This window comes from Lissotriton vulgaris, chromosome 7, assembly GCF_964263255.1.
Source record: "Lissotriton vulgaris chromosome 7, aLisVul1.2, whole genome shotgun sequence".
Classification (NCBI taxonomy): Eukaryota; Metazoa; Chordata; class Amphibia; order Caudata; family Salamandridae; genus Lissotriton; species Lissotriton vulgaris.
In genome coordinates, this window is record NC_141695.1 from 1,725,559,041 (window position 1) to 1,725,578,671 (window position 19,631).

A 19,631-nucleotide genomic window follows, 5' to 3' on the forward strand; every position below is an offset into this window, starting at 1 on the left:
TTCTGATCCCCGTATTTAAACATAAAACCATTAGTTGGTAAACCAGCACCAATCAGCATAGCTTTAAACATGAGACCAATAGATGTGTTAGAAGGAACTTTTAAAAGCATTCTGGAGTGGGACAGCTGAAAAGCCCAGGAATAGTACTGCAAGTCAGGCAAAGACAGTCCCCCCTTTTCCCTCCTCCTCCTCAATTTCTTCAATGCCACTCTCGCTGATTTATAGTTCCAGACAAAGGAGTTAAGCTCTCTCTGACACTTCTCCAAGATTGCCTTGTCAAAAGCGAGAGGGATGGTATTAAAAATAAAAGTGAATTTAGGGAGGATAGACATCTTTATCAGATTTATTCTACCGAGGATAGTCAGTGGAAGATTGGACCAAGATTTTAACAGTTTCCTACTCTCTTTGAACACTCTCTCAAGATTAACTTGGGCAATTTTGCCGACATCATGTACTACTCGAATACCCAGGTATCGCATTGAGTTGGTTGCATCCAGCTGTAGATCTGGGATGTTCCATGCCATGATGTCGGTTTTGCTTGGGTTGATCTCATATCCTGAAATGCGACCAAACTCTTCGGCTCTCTTGATTACCTCTGGGAATGTAGTCTCCGGCTCTGAAGTGAAAATTAAAATGTCGTCTGCATAGAGAGCTACCCGCCTTTCCCACTCCCCAAATCTGAAAGATGGAATAAGTGCATTCCGTCTTAGGACTTCTGCAAACGATTCGATGTACAGATTGAAGAGGAGGGGGGAAAGCGGGCAACCCTGTCTAGTGCCTCTCGTGATTTTAAATGAGTCAGACAATGTACCATTTATTAAGAGCCGTGCAGATGGTGAGTTATACATAAGTACAACAGTGCGACAAAACTTCTCCCCAAAGTTAAACTTCTTCAAGACGTCGCTAAGATAGGGCCAGTTCACCCTATCAAAGGCTTTAGCCGCGTCTAAAGTGAGTGTTGCCAACGGAAGGGAAAAGGATGTGGCTATTGTTATCTAAAAACACAAACAAAAGAGAATAAACTTTTAGCTCCAAAACAGCTGAGATAGGGGAATTTGCCTCAAGGCTAGATCTGATGACTTTGGAAATGGGGAACCAGTTTTGAATTCCAGTTTCATCTCGATATCTTCTAATTCTACAAAAACGACTTAATATCCGACTCCCCCTAATCTAATTCTTTTATAAAGTGGGCTACTGTCCTATATAAAATGGCAAAAACCTTGACATCATTCAAAATGTACCTTCCCTAAAGCATTCAAAATGTACAATCCCAACATCATTCAAAATTCACCTTCCCTTTTACAATTTTAGATCTCAATCAGATTAGTTGAACATTCCTACCAAGAGTTATACTCCTCATGCATCCAGAAATGTCAGCGACATCTTGTTTAAAATGATTGCGTGGAATGTTGTAGATTTCCATGCCTTGGCTGAACATGCTGGGTTGTTGTCAGTGTTCCTGTCCCCAGATTTCGCCAGTGTCTATCAGAAGCTTCAGACAACACTCGGAACAGGAGCCTTAAATAGAACTAGCTCCTGGTGGCGTTTAGTATTGCCTAGTAGTACGTGAACCATTTATGGAACCTATTCATGCTGTAACTCTTCTCATGCCGCACCTCAACACATGGAGTGGACGTCTCTCACAAATGCAACATAATGTTCCGGGACAAGGACTGAGCAGAATATAAAGCCCTCTCTTAAGGAGGCAGGAGAGGATGACAGGTGTGTATAGGGGAGTATCATAATGGAGGAAGTGCTCCTTTTCAATTGGCAATGCAAAAAGTATGGCTTGTTTATTTGTGCGTTTGGTGGGTTCCTACACCAGGCATTTATTGGCACAGGGGAGGCCTCCTAAATCTGTTGAGTGGGAAGACCCCCATTGTTTATAGGAAGAAGTAGGTCACCCCCACTAACATGAAGGAGCTCAGTAGATGTCCTTTGTATCTCATATTTATGCATGCTAGGCTTTAATTGGACAGAATATAGAGGGGATGAAAGACGAGATACCATGGCACATGCGCATAGAAATAATACCTTCACATAGTCTTCACAGTGCTCATTACCGTCACCAACATCAAAGTGGGTGAACTGGAGTTTGATTCTCCTTCCTTGTGGCACAGAAATTGTCCATGTCATTATCCGGTTTGGAGGATAAGGGCCGGGGTAGCCTGGGGATGAGATCTGTCCAAATAATACCTTGGTGGTGCCTTGAAGAGGAAAGCAGGACACCAAGAAGAGCCAGGTATAAGTCCTGAAATGGGAAGAGACAGTCATTCAACCATTAGATATCTACAATGAGGTGTCAAAATGGGTACATACGGGTCTGTTATGGCCATCAACATTTTATTGTAAGTAGTTTTAACTAACAGTATAAGAGGTCCAGGATACCAGTGAATAACCTAGAAATCAGGTCCAGGCGGTACAATTGCTCAATGATTGGTGTTCAGGAGGGAGCAGAATCTAGAAGTTGAGTCGCTGGATGATTGTGAAATGATCATGAAAGATAAATAGTGATGCACTTAGGAGCCACAGCACAGGCCTTCACCAGAGTCCTGAAGGCTGTAGGCACAAGAGCTGGCTTTCGTTCAGAAATCTCTCTCACAGCCTTTAGCTTTAAATTTCACCTTGGAAATGAACTCGCAAACATCCATATAGAAAGAAGGTTGTGAATAGACTGTCCTTTCCCAGATGTGGCTTAAAGCTATCATTTCTATTTCTGGCAAAGCCACTAGTGATGTGATATTTGTGGTCAGGAATGATGTCATCTGAAATGTTATGTGTCTGGTGACAGGTCCTTGAGCTGTGCATTTGGAGGGTGTCAGCTGCATATGTCATCATAGTTGGTGGAATGCAGTGTGTTCCATCAACCTGCCCTTTTCTTAAATTGTTGTTGTTTTTAATAATTGACCTTTTTATCTGATCTTAGTAAGGAACCATGACTTCTCGTTAACAAATATGTTTCAGTGATTGTTTCTGTTAATTTATGATATAGTTTGGCCAGTTTCTCGCACAGGGGCGGCTCTTCAATTGAAGCGGAGGAGCATCGTTTCACTTAAATGCCCCCACAAAAACCCCAGAGATGAAAGATTAAATCGAAATGAAGGTAATTCATTACAATTTGTATTTTTTGTCAACCAATCCTGAACTGAGTGTCAGGATGGGATGGGGCTTCTGAGTGGCAGCAGTGGTGAGCTGCCCAGGCACTACTTTATAGTGCGCATGTCACTTATGCCAGCCGTCTTGCGACAGCCAGACTGACATGCGCACTATAAATCTATCGACCCCTGAGAGTCTGGACAGGCCTCTAGTGTCCTCGGGAGCACAGAGCGAAGCTGCTCCCTCCAGTCCTGGAGCTTCTCTCATGCTGGTTAACAGCATAACAGCAGCACGAGGATTGGTTAAGGGAGTTAGCTGGAGCCCTGGGTGTGACGTGATGAGGAGGAGAAGAGGAGAACCGGAGCGAGGAGGACGTGTCTGCAGCAAGCATGGTAATTAACTTTGTATGTATTTCATTCATGTATTTATCTTATTTTTGTTATGTATTTATTTAATGCACCCACCCATTTTCCCACACTCCAATTGCCATACTTGCCAGCCGCCACTGTCCCTGCACCCATTCCTCTGAGCATAAGGGGCTCAGTGATGTTCAGTAAAATCTCCCATAATTATTTGAAAAAAGTATGTTAACTGGAATTTCAACTTCTTTGCTCATAAGAAAAAATACAGTTTGTTACCAAACATTTTGAAATTTCCCTGATCAATTCAAATGAGGCAGCTGGTTAAAATGCAAAACTGTAAAATCCCTAAAATTCACCAGCTACCTTCAGCACCGACAGGCCAGAGTTTGCAGGTCACAACTGAAGGACAAAAGTGAATTGTAAGTTTGAGTGGACCCTGGCTGCTGTGGTCACTTTTGCATCATTGGTTGCCACCTGCCTTTTAAACTCCTAGAAAGATTTCCCAAAACATGCCATGGGTGTGATGGAGGAGCTGGAGTCCATCCATCCGAGTGTTTGCACTGATGAAACATACTTTTTATGTCAAAATAATATTCCTACCTAATGAATCATTTTCCTAAAGACTTTATGCAATTTAACAAATCAATCAAATAATTTATATTAACAGCAGGTGGTATTCACATTGAGTGTTTTTTGTTGTTTTCTATCCGAATCCCTGAAGGACTATGCCTGGTTGACAAAAGCATGACCAGTGCAGGGATTTTGAATGGGCTTCCAAAGCCAGACTTGCAATTTGTAGCTCATGTTTCTGTCCTCCACCCCTGCCAGCACAAAGGAAAAACCAAGGACTGGAGCCGCAAAGTCGACAGATCTGGCATTGGCTGCAAGCCCTTTGTCTTTGTCAATGTTTGTTTTGTAATGATTCTGTAAATCTTGATTTTTGAGGGAGGTAACAGGCCCTCATCATTAGAAACTAAAACTTTAAACGTCAACATTTTTTTGGGTGGTTTAAAAAACTCCCATCCAATTCCCTGGCACTGAAGGGAAGGACTGAGGGTGGATTTTGTTTTTGTGAAAGAGAAGAATGTGTCACTTACAGTGAAGTCAGCCAATCGGTGACGTGGGCGGGCCCATTGCCCAATGCTGTATGTGCTAGTGTATGGAAGAGAAATATGAATGACACAAAAGCAGGCCAATGAATGAAAAGTGATGGCTGAAACCCTCTGAAGGTAAATATATAGGGACAGATTAATGGGGATTTGGCATAAGGCAGCGCAGCAAATCACCGTACGTGAAGGTGAAAGGGCAGGAATGCACGGTATCTATCTATTCATCAATGGAAGTGTGCCTGTGTTGCCAGCAGGAGTGTTTTTGTGCAGGAAGGGGCACCTTCCTGCAAACAAACTATCCCAGAAGCGTTTTCCTGTTTCTATGTTTGCTGCAGAAAGAGGAAAAAACAAGGAAAAATAAAGTTCTTTCTCCCCGTTGCCCCTCCCGTGGGGAGGCGTAATGTGTTGACGCACCCCGGGTTTACATGCTCTTGTAAATCTGGCGAAGAGTCAAAATCCATGGATGTTGCATGGGAACACACACTGCAACACCCAAAAAGTGCCTCCCTACTGCAGAGTAACGCAACACAGCGATGTGCGCCAGCTTGCCTTATTCCATATCTGTGAGGCCGTTGAAAGCCACACAAAGCCGCTTTGCTTGGCCTCATTAATATGGTTTTATCGTTTGCCCCGCCAGAGCGTCACAAAAAGTGATTCTGCAACAGCACTAGGCAGTCATGAATTTTCCCCTTAATTATAGCAAAATTGAAAGGTCTGGTGTAACTCCTTTCCTAATTAGTCGCTTGTGAGACCCCCATTATTGCCGGTGGCCTGCACACTGGTCAATAGTCTAACTCTGTTCCAGGACAGACACTTCACAAGAGCCATCAGTTATGTTCTTTACACACATCAACATAAACATGATCATTGGCTGGGAAACTGGACCTGATTAAAGACTGTGTCAGCTTTGTAGGGCTCCAGAGAGGGAGACGGGTAAAGACACTCACCTCATTGTGCTCTGAAGCCAGTCCAGCATCTAGTGTACACCCTGTGCAGAGCAACACCTTCACGAGACGGCGAGGCACAGGAGCAGGTCCAAGGGAAGCCCCAGGTATTCAAGAGATGCACAGTGCAGAAGTAATCATACAGCAGTATCCCTGCAGAGAAGCAGGCACCAATACCTCCCACACCCTGAGCAGGCTTTGGGGTTCACTTAGTGTCCCAGTCACAGCCAGGGATACACAATACACCCCTCTGCAGGCTGCGGTGCCCTCCTGTGTTCTGTGCAGTCAGACCTTCTGCCTGTGTCTGAAAACTATTTAACTGGCATTTCAAATGTGTGGTATCTGATGGTCAATGTCCCTTGGACAGGTGAACTCTTTGGCTCAAGGTTCAGAGGAGTTGGTGCTTGTGCATATTGCAGAGTTTGCTGTTTGAAAGAGCTGAATATGTTTGGGTTTTGGCCTCATTTCTTATTATGGAAATATGTGGCTGGTTTGCATCACAGCCTTTGGATGACTATAAGCTTAAAAAAAGCAGTATGATGCATCCAAGGCTGGTTGTGTCATAGGTGGTGGAAGGGGGTGTGTGGGTTGGGCAACACGTACAACAAAGAGTGTGGGGGAAAAGGCGCTATAGTGTGCCCAGCGCGTGATGTGTCACAGCACTTTATTTCTAATGCAGGTGGAAGGCAACACGGAGGGAGGAAGGGGGAGGCAACATGTAGGCCTCCTAATTGTCTATGTAGGGTGTGGGGAAAACTAGCACTTTGATGCCGCTAGCAGTGCCCATGTTATAGCCCTTTTTTGTTTTATGGCAGGTGGGTGGAGGCAACACAGGCAGCTGAGAGTGGGAGGGAGAGTGGGGAAATTAACACGGATAATGGAAGAAGCGTTGGCAGGTGGGGGCAAGCAACACAGACAATGGAAGGAGTTAGGGTTTTGGGGCAAGCCATATGGTCAACAAAAGGAGGGAGGTTCGGTGGTGGCAAGCAACATGGATAACAGAAGGAGGAAGGGCAGGTGAAACACGGAGGGCAGGAGAAGTACACAAGGGAGACTGCTGAAAAAGACACACTCTGCTCTGGGGGAGTGCTCAACAACAAAGAAAAAATCAGCTCCTAAAAAAATGAACTGCAAAAGCACACAAGTAATGCATCCATGCTCTAGGGGAGGGACAACACATGAAGGTGAAGGAAGTCTACGGCAGATGACCAATAAGAAGCAAGCAAATGAGAGTGACAACAAAACCAGCCAACGTTAGCAATTGTCAGCCTCAAAATCTATTTTTAGATAACAATATATTTCGCATGCAGCAGTGCATGTGCTGTCTTGTGCAAGACCCTACGAACTCAGTTTAAAACACAGTGGACCTTCAATTATTAATTTAATTTTTATTAATTTCAATAATTCCTCAACAAAAAAATCTGATTGATGAAGTAAGTTCACAACGGCAGTATGTAAATTCTGACTCATGTAGTACTTCTTAAAGTACTCATAATTGATCCCAGACATTTAAAATTGGTTTATTCACGCAATTACAACCAGTACAAATAGAAACGACTGTGTCCTCTTTGCACTTTTACGGTCAGTCTGCAAAGAAAATTACTGCTGTAGCACTTCCTAACATATTCTTAAATACCTTTGCAAATTGGCTTCCATATTTCACCTTCGCTTATCTCTCTGACTGATCTTGTGTTATTTCATTCCTTCCCTTTACACCACCTCCTTTAAGTTCTGACTTTGGTGCTCCTCAAAGTTCAATCGTACCCCACTTTTTATCCAAACTCCTGGAACCCGCTCCCAGGTGTCCTCAAGTCCTTCACATTAGCCTCCTAATACTAGGCTGACAGCACAAAGATGTTCCTGAACGTGGAGAACCTGGTGGATCTATATAACCCAGACATACTCCACTGTCTTCGAGTCGTTGACTAATGGATGCATCTGAAACTTTCATACTCTGTGCGTAGTAGCCAGTGTACCCTGCATTAGTCCTCACTTTTTAGGTAACAGTACATTGCATGCTTTTATTTCTGCAGTACATACTTATACTGTTAAATGGGAAACTACAAGTCCCATAATGCAACATGATGTTGTTTTAAAATCTGGAATTGACTGAAGGTTCACATATCACGACACCTGGTTACTTACCAACAACGTCTGGCTGATGCTTGGGAAGTCGCTTGTTCTATATATTTTGTATTTGATAAGACATCCATTTGATATGCATGTGTAAGGCATTGCTGTTACACCTGTGTAATCTGAAAGATAACTGTACTGCTTTATGTGAACCTGAATGGTTTATGTCATCTGTGGAATAGCTGCCTGGGGTTCACACCAGTAAATTCCCTGTAGCCAGAAAGTTAAGGCTGGTGTTTAAAACAAGCACTTATAATATGTGGGCAATTTAATTGACCATTCTGCCGGCTACAATATAATCCTATGCATTATATTCCCCTGGGAGGATAGCGTTCCTGTTTGATACCTAGGATTTGTCTCGTGGGTAGCTGTGCAGTCTAAAGCTAGAACCTGTGAGTCAGCGTATCATGTAAGGGAGTCCGGTCATGTGACGCATGACCCTAGAGGTGATGTGTCACAATATTTAATTATTTGAACATTTTCTGCAGGAGTGGGCCTGGAGACACAACGTATATCTTCAAAGAATTCTTCCAAGAATATAATTTCTTTGACATGTCAGCGCCCCCCCCCCCCCAAATTTGGAAGCCCTCATTGACCCACCAGCCTGATTAACATTTGTCAGTATGACAACTAAACAAATCGAGAGATAGATGTATCAATATACTGGTCGCAAAAAGTGGTTGACAGTCTTTATGTGACCAGAACAGAAGTTTACAAATGACCCTATATCCTAATGGGTCAGTTCGCAGAATTCAGAATCGTAGTGGGTTGTGTAATGTGGTTATTTGCTCTCCCAATCATGACAGGACACAGCGTGAGGGTATTACGCTATTTATTTAACTTGGTGCCTCAGGGAGCGCCGAGCCGGTGAAACCTCAGGGCTCCGAAACTCGCGCCTCTCTAATTGGGATGAGCGCGCATCCACAAGATGGCCAGAGGCACGTCGCGTCATCACGCGACGTGCGTCAGCTAGAGCGCTGACACTACATATCTCCCTTTTTTCCAAACAATGGAACAACATAAAACTTACAGTCCGCTGCTCATATCATAGTCCTGGAGCCTGGATGGCCTCACCACCGCTCTCCCCCTTCAGGTCTGTCTTACCGGGGTAGCCGTGGCTTCCCTCTCATGAGTCTCTGCGCCACCTCCTCTATTGTTCGGTGCAGCTGGGCTCTCTATTGACTTCCTAGTATTCATCTCCTTCTCTATCCCGGGGCTACCTCTGTTGGTTTGCTCCTCGTTGACTTCTCCTCTTCCCATGTCCTTCTCCAGGTCGAATGGTTCATTTCCTGCATTGGGCTCCATCGATTCTTCCACCTCCAGCTCACCCTGGCTCCACTGTAGTACTTTATTGCATCTCGCCATGCGGTCCTGAGACCATACATTGCCATCGCTTAACAAGGCAGCTCTATCATACACCTCCTTGACCTGAAGGGGTCTACTCTATTTGCTGTCCCCTTTCCTTTGTATTACCGCCAACCTAACTCTCACCCATTCACCTTCCTCTAGACCAGTGTTCCTCACATTCCTTCGCATGTTGTAGTGTTTGGCATAGACGGCTTGTGCTTTCTCCAAGTTCGCCTGAACCACTGCGGGGGAACATTTGCTGGTTACTGTCTTCTCCTTCCATGCTCGGTTGTCCTTCGTGAAGGGGTCACAGCCCCTCAGAATTTGGAAGGGGATATATCCTGTTCCAGTGGGGGTGATTCTGTACGCCCATATCATTTGCCATATTTCCTTCCCCCAATCCTTGTCATTCGTTATCGCCGCTTGCACGGACCCCATCACCACCCGGTTAAAGCGTTCTACTAGTCCATTTCCTGTGGGGTGATAAATGGATGTGTGATTGGAGAGGATGCCAGTCCTCTCCATGAATTTGGTCCATTTTTCTGAGGTGAACTGAGGGCTGTTGTTGCTCAGGATAGATTTGGGAATGCCCTCTCTCACGAACGTGTCAGTCAAAAACTTTAGAATTGTCTATGTGTCCATTACTTCTTCCACTTTCACTTCGGGCCATTTCGAGTACCTGTCCATGAGGACGCACACATACTGTTGGGTTCCTTGTCCGTCCAAGATCGGGCCTAAGATCTCGATGGATAATTCTTCCCACGGGTTCTTTGGTGAGTCAAACCTACCCAGTGCCGGTCTTAGTGGTTTGAGCGTTTTGTCCGCTCCTTGGCACTGTATGCAATCCCTGACATAACGTTCAGCTTGCAGGTCCTTGCCTGGCCACCAGTATCCTTGTTTAGTCAGCAGTTTTGTCTTTCCGATCCCCAAATGACCTTCATGGAGTATCGCCAATAGTTTAGGGACTATGCCTGCTGGGGGGATGGCTTTGTCCCCCCTGTATACGAACACTCCTTGATCGTCCATTGACAATTCTTCCCTGACCTCGTAGTACTTCCGTAGATTTTCACTAAGATGTTTCTTCTCTGGCCAGCCATTTACTATGCATTCCTTCACTTCCTGCATGGCCTGATCTTCTTTATAGGCTTCACTCCACTCCTGGTTACTAATGACCCTCTCCTGGTCATCCATCAGGGCCACCATTTCCTCACCGCCTACTTTGTCTTCTTCACCGGGTTCCATGGCTGACACCCTACTCAAACAGTCTGCCACTTTGTTCTGACTGCCCGGAATATATTAAACATCATATCTAAATTCCAGCAGCTTCAAAATCATTTTTGAAATCCTGGGGGTGGCACTGGCGTGCCCACTGGAGGTAAGTACCTTCACCAAGGGTTTATGATCAGTCTTCAACTGAAACCGTGTACCCCACAGAAATTGTCAGAACCTTGTCATCGCCCACACTACGGCCAACATTTCTCATTCAATGACACTGAACTTTCTTTCCGTGTCACTCAGTGTGCGAGACGCAAAACTCAGTGTCTCCACCACTCCTTGTCCTCGGTCCTGCATTAACACAGCGCCCAATCCTTTATCGCTGGCGTCAGTTGTGAGCACCGTAGTTCCTTGGGGATCGTAACGTTCCAGGGGTATGGCTCCCACAACGTCTTTCTTTATGCTTTCGAACTCCCTTTGTGCCTCTTCCGGCCAGCAGAACACTGTCTTTTCTCTCGTTAATTGTCTCATGTGGTGTGTCTTTGTAGCAAAATGCTGCACGAATTTGCTATAGTATTCTGTCATTCCTAAAAAGGACCTGACATCTTCCTTGCTGGTGGGTGGTGGTGCATCACAAATCGCCTTTACGTTCTCAGTCTTGGGTGTGATTCCTTGCACTCCTATTTCATGTCCTAAGTAGGTCACTGATTCCATGCCTAGGCGGCACTTCTCCCACTCTGCAGTTAGGCCTCTTTCTTCCAACACCCTCAGTACTTTGGTTAGTTTCGCATCGTGATTCAACCTGTCTTGCCTCATCACTAAGATATCATCCAGGAAGTACTGGATGCCGTCCATATTCTTAAACAGCTGGTGCATCAGTTTCTGAAACACCACTGCCGCCGATGCCAGTCCGAATGGCATGCGACGAAACTGGTAACACCTGAAGGGGGTGATGAATGACGTCAACCTCCTGCTCTCCGGGTGCAACGCGATCTGGTGGTATGCTGAGGTTAAGTCAATGGTGGAGTACCACTTAATTCCTCTTGTTTTGGCCAACATCTCTTCGATCCTTGGTAAGGGGAACTTCTCCACTACAATGTTTTTATTTAGTTCGCGTAGGTCCACGGATAGCCTGACCTTTCCGTTGGGTTTCATTACCCCTACTAATGTGGCCAACCATTCAGCGCACGTGATTGGTTCAATCATGCCCTTTTTCTCCAACTGTTGCAGTTCTTCCTGCACCGGCTCTCTCACTGCAAGGGGCACATTTCTCACTTTGTGAGACACTGGTACTGCTCCTGCCTTGAGTACAACTTTGTGCGCGAACTTCTCTAGTCTTCCCACTGTGCCTCCAAATACCTTGGGGTACTCTCTCTTCCACTTGTCTAGGTCCGGCCAACCCTCGGGTTCGGTGAGTAAGATCTGAATTTTACCTCCCGGGTCCAGTTTGATGCCCAGGTCACCCTAGTCCAACCATCCCAGCACCGATGGTCCTTTTTCAGATATGTACAGTTTGCAGTTGGCACTGTGTCCTCTGAATTCAAACTTTAGCGGCCTGAACCCTACCATGGATATACGATCTCCATTGTACGTGAGGGACCTTATGTCCAGTCGCAAGTTCTGGGCCCAAATGTGGTTTAAATGTTTCATTCCACACCACCCTCTGGACTATTGTATAGGGTGACCCTGTATCTGCCACTATGCTTATTGGCACTCCGCCAATGTTCATGTCCAGCACCAGCTTGGTTGATCTCTTGGTATCCACACTTAACACTTGGTCATAGATGCAGAATATGGTGTCGTCCTCTTCTTGGTTGTTCTCCTTAGGGTCCTCTTGTCCTTGATCAATGTATTTAAACATACTCCTGGCAGACTTTCTGCGGCACACTTTCTCATAGTGCCCTACGATCCCACAGAACATGCATTTGGCACGAAACGCCGGACATTTCCTGTCATAGGCCTCATGTGCCCAACTTCCGCATCGATAGCAGGCCTTCTTGTTGTTTCCCATTTGCTTTCCCGATGGACCTGGATTCCCTTGCCACCTGTTCGGACCCTTTGGTGTGCCCCTTTGAATTTACTGTCTCTTCGGGGCTCCTCTTCTTCTATCCTGTTCACCATCGGACTGGCCAACGTCTCTCTCTTTGCCGCTTCCGCGCATCGTCGTGCCAATTCCGCTTTCTTGACTATTACCATTACTTCCTTCAGCATGGCGTCCCCATCAGCCCACAGTTTGTCTTGCACGGCTGTACGTGTGGTGTGCATTACGATTTGATCCTTGATGAATTCATCTTGGAATGGGAAATTTCTCCTCATTTTCATCCTCCAGTACCTCAATGAAGTTGTCAATGTAGTCTCTCCAGTCTTCCCACCTCATAAGGGGTTCCCCTGGCTTGGGTAGGAATTGTACGGGAGCAGTCGCGAATGATGCTTGTGCGCACATGGTTTCGCGCCTTCCCTGGGGTGGAGTCCCACTGTGGCTCCTGGGGCTGCCTCGTGCGCCCTTCTCCTCCTGCTGCAGCTGGGGGCTTTCTGTCTCTGCCTCTTCGCTCTTCCCTGAGGTCGCCAGTGCTCCTGCCCATGGGTTGTGCTGTGCTGTGGGGTGCCCTTTGCCGTCTACCCCTCTGCGTGCCCTTTTGCTTCCTCCCCGGGGCTCAGTGTGGCTCCTCTGTGGTAATGTGGGCTCTGCTGCGCTCCCTGAAGTCCCTCTGTCACTGTGTTACTTACAGGCCCTTGGGCTGTTTGCTTGTTGCTCCTGCCTGGGTTCGAGGCTCTCTGTTTCTTCTTTTCTGATGTTGTGTCTGTTTCTTTTTCGTTTCGTCGTTTTGCTCATCCCGAGCTCGTCGCCATTGTAATGTGGTTATTTGCTCCCCGAATCATGACAGGACACAGCGTGAGGGTATTACGCTATTTGTTTAACTTGGTGCCTCAGGGAGCGCCCGTCCGGTGAAACCTCCGGGCTCCGACACTCGCGCCTCTCTAATGGGGATGCGCGCGCATCCACAAGATGGCCGGAGGCACGTCGCGTCATCACGCGACGTGCGTCAGCTAGAGCGCTGACACTACAGGTTGCAGTGCGACCCACCTCATTAATATTTATAACTTATAACGTAGATTTCGAATATTGCAAATCACTCTGATCTGTGGCAATCACGGGGATGGGGCACTGTAAGTTTCAGCAGACCAGCATGTCTGAGATTGCTTCTTGATAAATAATTTTTTAGAGAAGCCTGAAAGGAAATTACGCTGCTTTTGAAATAAAAACATTTCTTTTTTTTAGTTTCTCGATAGTCGGCTTTGTTATCAGGACCACTGACTACTTCCGTAGGATCTCTTTTTACTCTTCACAAAGATGATGAGGTCCAAAGGGGATCCCTTCCATTTTGCAGATAAGAAAACACCCCACTTCAGTGGCAGTAACTTTTCAGGGGAGTACGACCAGAAACCTAGTTGCAAAGCCTATATCTGGGACCAGTTGGATATTTTAAAAGAACCCACAAAATCCCACTGCCTAATATTGAATCAGTTGCAATCCCATTTTAGCAGTCTGTAAAACTTCACTAACTCCCAAAAATGGGATCAGTAAATTGCCAAAAATGTTCTTTCCCTGCAGACTCCAAGGGGCTTATTTACAAGGCCCTTGTGTCGCGGTGCGACACTTTTTCACATGTTAAAATTGACGCACCGGCAGAGCAAGCGACTAGTAAATAAGCCCCCAAATCTTTCCAACAGTATTTTCATCAGACAAATCTGTGGGTTGTATTTTGAGTGCCGCACTTCCTGCTCAACATGATTGGCAGTAGTGTGGCTCACTGGTTAGAGGCGGCAGACCCGAGAGCAGAGGACGGCCCGGGACCAGGGTTCGATTCCCGACGCGGCAGGTTTCTGGACCAGGGTCAGCGGACTCGATAATTCTCTCGCCTCGGTGCCCACTCTGATCAGCGATCACACTCGGCAACTCTGGGCATAAGCTTGCCTCATCTGCACTAATGGCCCCACCAGACCGCCGGGGATGCCTGGTCTCACCCTGGAGATACCCATTAAGGGACCATCTCTCAGGGAAGCCAGGAAGGGTTTCGCAGCGGTCGAAGCGCGGAGATACTCCTCCGGGAGTCTATCCTAGCGCTATATAAACTCACAATTAATTGGCCTGATTCACAAAGGGCCTCCACATTCGTGGGGGAATCTCTGCACTCGGGGCGGAATCTCCACAATGAGAATTCTTAATGCTAAGATCCCGCCCGACGGTGGGGACTACCTCACAATTGCGGGGCCTCCACCACCACTGCGAAGGGCCTTAGTGAATCAGGCCATATATTCATTGGTCGTTAAACAGGTGCAATTGACGGTTTGCCCTGTACTTCAACATGCAGCACTGCACTGCTGTCTGCTGTGGCAACAGAGCCTGACTAGGGGTGTGTGAAAATCATGTAATTTGCTTTTGTGTGGGAAACCGCAAACATTGCGAGAAATGAAACGGAATGCAAAACTGACATTTAGCGCAGTATTTTAGCGTGAATTCTATCCATGCGTTCATTTTCGGAAGCAAGGACACATTATTTGATTCTAGAAAAAAACAGGTAAATTATTATAGAATCCGAACAACAGCCAATCGCATTCTGGTCTTACGCGTTGTTCCAGTGCTTATGCAACGCGGTATAATGGCGTCATTTTGTGAATTTCAGGTAACAAGCTTAACTCGAAAATCACAAAATTATGCAACATTACACTGGCATAATGAACATTTCACCCAGGCCTATTCTTGATGACTTAACTTTGCAGTTTAGCACTAAATTAACAAGTACACCTTATTTTAGTACTAGGCTTTGACAGAAGTAACTGGCATAGCCACACTAGAGTGGGGAACCAGCGTTTATGCACGGGACCTTCATAGGTCCTATATTTATATTTTAAGCGGCAGGAGCAGTTTAAAAATCCTGGTGTTTTAGTTGAAAATGCTGTTTACTCATGAACAAACGGCCACCTGCTGCACATGGGCCCATAACAAGCATTGACAAAGCCAAGAGGTATGGTTTTAATGTGCTGTAGCATGAAGTGTTAGCACTTTACAGTGAGACACACAGGCAGGAAGAGTGGAGTGCTATATTTGTAAAGTGGTCTTTCATGCAGTTCAGTCCAAACTGTGGAGTGGATATGGAAGGATACACCCAAACAGTCACTAACATTAGGTAAGAGATTAATATGCAACTTGGCTGAGCTAAGATGTGATTGGCAGCTGAGCTGTCAACCCTAGGCCTAAAAATGCAATGCAAAGCAAACATGATGAAGCAGCCCTCGCCACACCCTCCTTCTGTTCATTGCCGGCAGGAGAGGCGGTGCTTGCCTGGGAGCAACAGATGGAGTGAACTGAAAACAGGTGCACCGCACAGGGGGGCTGATTCACAGAACTAACTTAAGACAAAATCCTAACTTCTGTGAATACCAAAAGTAATAAGTTTAGGATTTTGTCTTAAGTTAGTTCTGTGAATCGGGCCCATGGTTACCCATGTTGCAGGCACTCCTGAGCTGCACTCTGGGAGCTCATACAACAACACCAAAAAGTGCCATTTTCAAATCCTCACAGTGCCCCAACCTCAATCAATCAATCAATGAATCAGGGTTCTTATAGAGCGCAGCTAATCACCTGTTAGGGTCTCAAGGCGCTGGCCGCAGGGGGTTCTGAAGTTCAATCGAAGAGCCAGGTCTTGAGGTCCTTCCTGAATTGAGGCAGTGAAGTTGATGTAGAGGTAGAGCCCAAAACACAAGGTTCAACCGGGAATCAGGGCCACTTCTGGCTCGTTTTCTTGACAAAATCGATATACGTGGATGGGTCATTCCATTGGAGAACCATGGATCTGAGATCATCCTGCTTGTATTTTATCCTAAGTGTAGTAGTGCCGTTCTATCCTTAATTTGATTAGCGAAGCTCTCTCTGCTCAATAGAATCCATTCAAATGAAGCATTTTAATTGGTTACGTTTGTTTGTTTTTAGTCTCGGATGGATGTTGAATGCTTCATGGGAGACCATTTGAAGATCATCTTAGCAACTGGGGTGAAGTTGGAAAATAAATATTAGCAGTTCAAACAGGCGTGATCCCATGTTCCTTGGTCTCTGATGACGTTACTCTCTCCAGTGACGGCCAGCACAACTAAGAAGTGGTAGGACGGGTGGAGGGGGCAGGGGGAAGCATAGGAGAGGACACGCAGGGGTAGTAATTTAAAAAAGACTCATGTGAAAGTGCTGGCATCCTCTCGCCTCTCTGTTCCTCTTCTTCCTGGTCCCAGCAGACACTGGGACACCATCAGAGACTCCCTGTGTAATCCCCGTGCTGCTGTCATACTCAGGGATTGGCCTGAGCAGGATGCTTTAATGCTCGCTCAGGCACAGGCAGTCTGTGCTGTTTCTCCAACCTGGCTGTGCAGTACAGCTTTTTTTGAGAAACCTAACTGCGCATGTCTGTTTGGGCAGCCTAAGACAGCCGGTCAAACAGACATGCGCACTTAGAAGTGCACTCCACTCCTATGTCCCATGGCCCGGCCCAACCCCTCCCTAAACACATTTCAGTTTATTTTTCACCCGCTGACCGAGCCAGTGGGCCAGTGCTCCTCCGCCATTGCGGAGAAGCCGCCGCTGACTCTCTCTCCAGTTAGAGGACAGTGCAGTGTGGTTTTGAAATGCTTGTTGCATGCAACAGTTGGCTTTGCCTTTCGTTGTGTAATTTTGCTTCCACACTGGTTACAAGACCCATATCAATAGGGCAGTAAGGTGACCAATTATCAGGGCTTATAAAGATAAACAAGTTGAGCACAGACATAAGGACCAAAACATTTACATATTTTCATGCCAGCGAGAGGAGAGTGGCAGGTGATGTCATGTTCCACCTTGCTGTATTTCCGCGACATGATTGAACTGGATTCATGTTCATTCATTCGCTGCCTTTGGTGCTCCTTACTGAACCTGTGTCTCATAAAAGCATTCAAAACGACAAATTCAATTCATAATGTAGAACCCATTTGGTCCTTCAAAAATGACAGACCGCGAAGTCTTAAACCTTAAATGTTTATTTTCAGATTAAGTCATACATAAATCGATTATGATGGTTAAAATCAATAAATCAGAATGCAAAGCTCATTTAAAATCCAGAACTCAGGAAAGTTCTGGTCAGCCATTGCTTAACCCGTTCCGTGCTCGCATAGGCCAACAGTCGTCGCGAGCACTACCTCGCCGGTGCTGTGCACATCCGTTGGCCAACGCAGCCCCGTCCACTCATTGATTCTCCCGCACTGCGGGAGACTTTGCGCCGCGGTTAAGTGGTTAAATTGAGCCTGTGGTTTCCGGTGCTGACACCGGCACTTAATTGTCAACACTGGCACTTATGACAGTTGCCACATGGTGGTGCTGTTTGTATAATTTAGAGATAAGAAGAACCGCAACTGTTTATTAATATAATTGTAAGGCATTGTCACTGGCAACGCCTGCAGAGCCAATGGGTGGTGTAAGCTGCGTTGGCCTCCTTTACAAATTAAGCACTGTCAGGTCAGCAAAATACAAAGTGTAAAATGGGAGAGCAATCCCACATGGATTCACCTCCAAAGGTCAGTAGGAAAGGGCTCTAACACATCCAAAAAGAGCGCACTTTTCTGCACAATGGATTTCATACATTCACTTCGAGTTTACATGCTTCTCACGAGTTGAACCAATCAGAATTAACCTAGGTGAATCAGTTGCCAGTGAATACATTTAGAAAATCTCTCATAATTCTACAATACTGAGCTTCTCGCGAACACTACCTGTACCAGAACAAATATTGTTACAGCACACAGTTTTTACCTATGTTGTAGAGCAGTGTGGGTGCAGTGCAGCATGGCTAAAAGTTCTAAAAAAAAAAGGTGCTATGAAGCCAAAATGGAAAGTTTGAAAAAAGTGCTATAATGTGGCTACCGCTGACTGCGTCATAGCCCTTCTTTTTCTTCTGGTAGGTGGAGGTGGTGGAGCAACCCAGACAACGATGGTGGGGGTGGGAGGGAAGAAGAAACATGGACAAGAATAGGGTGGGGGATGGGAGAAGAGAAGCAACAAGGATGACTGGGCTAGCTAGAAGTAAACAATCAAAGCACAAGCAACAGAAGTACCCTAATCAAGATCAAGCAATTAGAACTTGGTCCGCGATCCGGAGGAAAGAAAGGAAGTGAAGCCACCTTGCGCTGTCCAATTAAGAGGCAGCAAATGAGAGTGACAATGAAGCCAGCAAATGGGAAGCTACGGGCGGCTCCAAGCCCCTTGTAAAACACAATGTCTCTCACAAGTGATAGCGCATGCTCAGGCAAAACCTAAAAAAGCAGGTCCCGGTTACTCCAAAGGAAAAGGAGGAATTCATGTGTTGTGAATGTGTTTGGCATTACAGACCCACACTTCATAGCTGCCTGGTGTCTGGCACAGCCCAGCTCACAGCTCTGTGTGAAGAAGGTGGAGTACAAAAGATGCAAGAGAAATAGAGTGTCTACCTGGCGCTCACTACAGCATTCTGATGAACCTCAGATGTGTACACACAGGGCTGTACTGCTGCCTGCACCTACCACTTGTGCTGGGGGACATTAGCTTGGTGATGGCGGGAATGTTGCGTGTACAGATGTGTTTAGACACATCCTCTACCAGTGTAGAGAATGGACCAGAGACAAGCACATCCAACTACAATGGAGCTGTTGGAGCATCAGGGATTCTATTCTTATCCAATTTTTTTCTTGGAATTTGTTAAACTTGACTGTCACCCAAACAGATATGTTGGTGCAAGGGATCTGCTAATAAGAAAACAATGGGACTGAAAGACATGGGAGTTATGATAAGAAGAGCCAAGTTGTAACTGCCCTCTAGAAGGATAGATGATGGAAGATGAGCCGAAGCTTCAGCAGGGGTGTATCTTGGTCAGTAAGCCTGGGGGGGGGCTTCAGGTTTTCCGACAATCAAGCTGGCATATCATGTAAATCATTATAAGAGAAGCAGCGCATGAGGGGGGCTTAACAGCCAGTGGAAAGGAAAAGGAGTGCGGATTGTGAGGGGGACTTAAAACACAGTATTTTGTAAAATAAATAAGTTTTAAGAACTTCAAAACAGGGATGAGAGAGAGAGAGAGACGGAGGGAGAGAGAGAGAGAGACGGAGGGAGAGAGAGAGAGAGAGGGGGGGGAGAGAGAGAGAGAGACGGAGGGAGAGAGAGAGAGAGAGAGAGAGAGAGACGGAGGGAGAGAGAGAGAGAGAGAGAGAGAGAGAGAGACGGAGGGAGAGAGAGAGAGAGAGAGAGAGAGAGTGAGTGTGAGTGCGTGTGCGTGTGTTTTTGTCTGAATGCGCATTCAAAAATCCCAGGTGAAATCCGAGAGACACCTTACTTCACCAGACTGAAAGTTCGTGTATCCAACTATTTATTAGAA

General features: G+C 46.1%; 1 protein-coding gene across 4 annotated transcripts in view; it reads right to left on the minus strand.

Moving 5' to 3' along the window:
- The window catches only part of LOC147706453 (complement C1s subcomponent-like), a 74,528-nt gene extending 68,711 nt beyond the window's left edge, over positions 1-5,817 (minus strand). For all 4 annotated transcript variants that reach the window (XM_086932966.1, XM_086932967.1, XM_086932965.1 and 1 more), the window contains exons 1-2: positions 5,515-5,817; positions 2,035-2,251 (exon numbers count right to left, since the gene is read on the minus strand). In XM_086932966.1, the coding sequence (XP_086789092.1) occupies positions 2,035-2,251; positions 5,515-5,543 (246 nt within the window). In that variant the 5' untranslated portion in view covers positions 5,544-5,817. The remainder of the gene's footprint in view (positions 1-2,034; positions 2,252-5,514) is intronic.
- Positions 5,818-19,631: the final 13,814 nt, after the last annotated feature.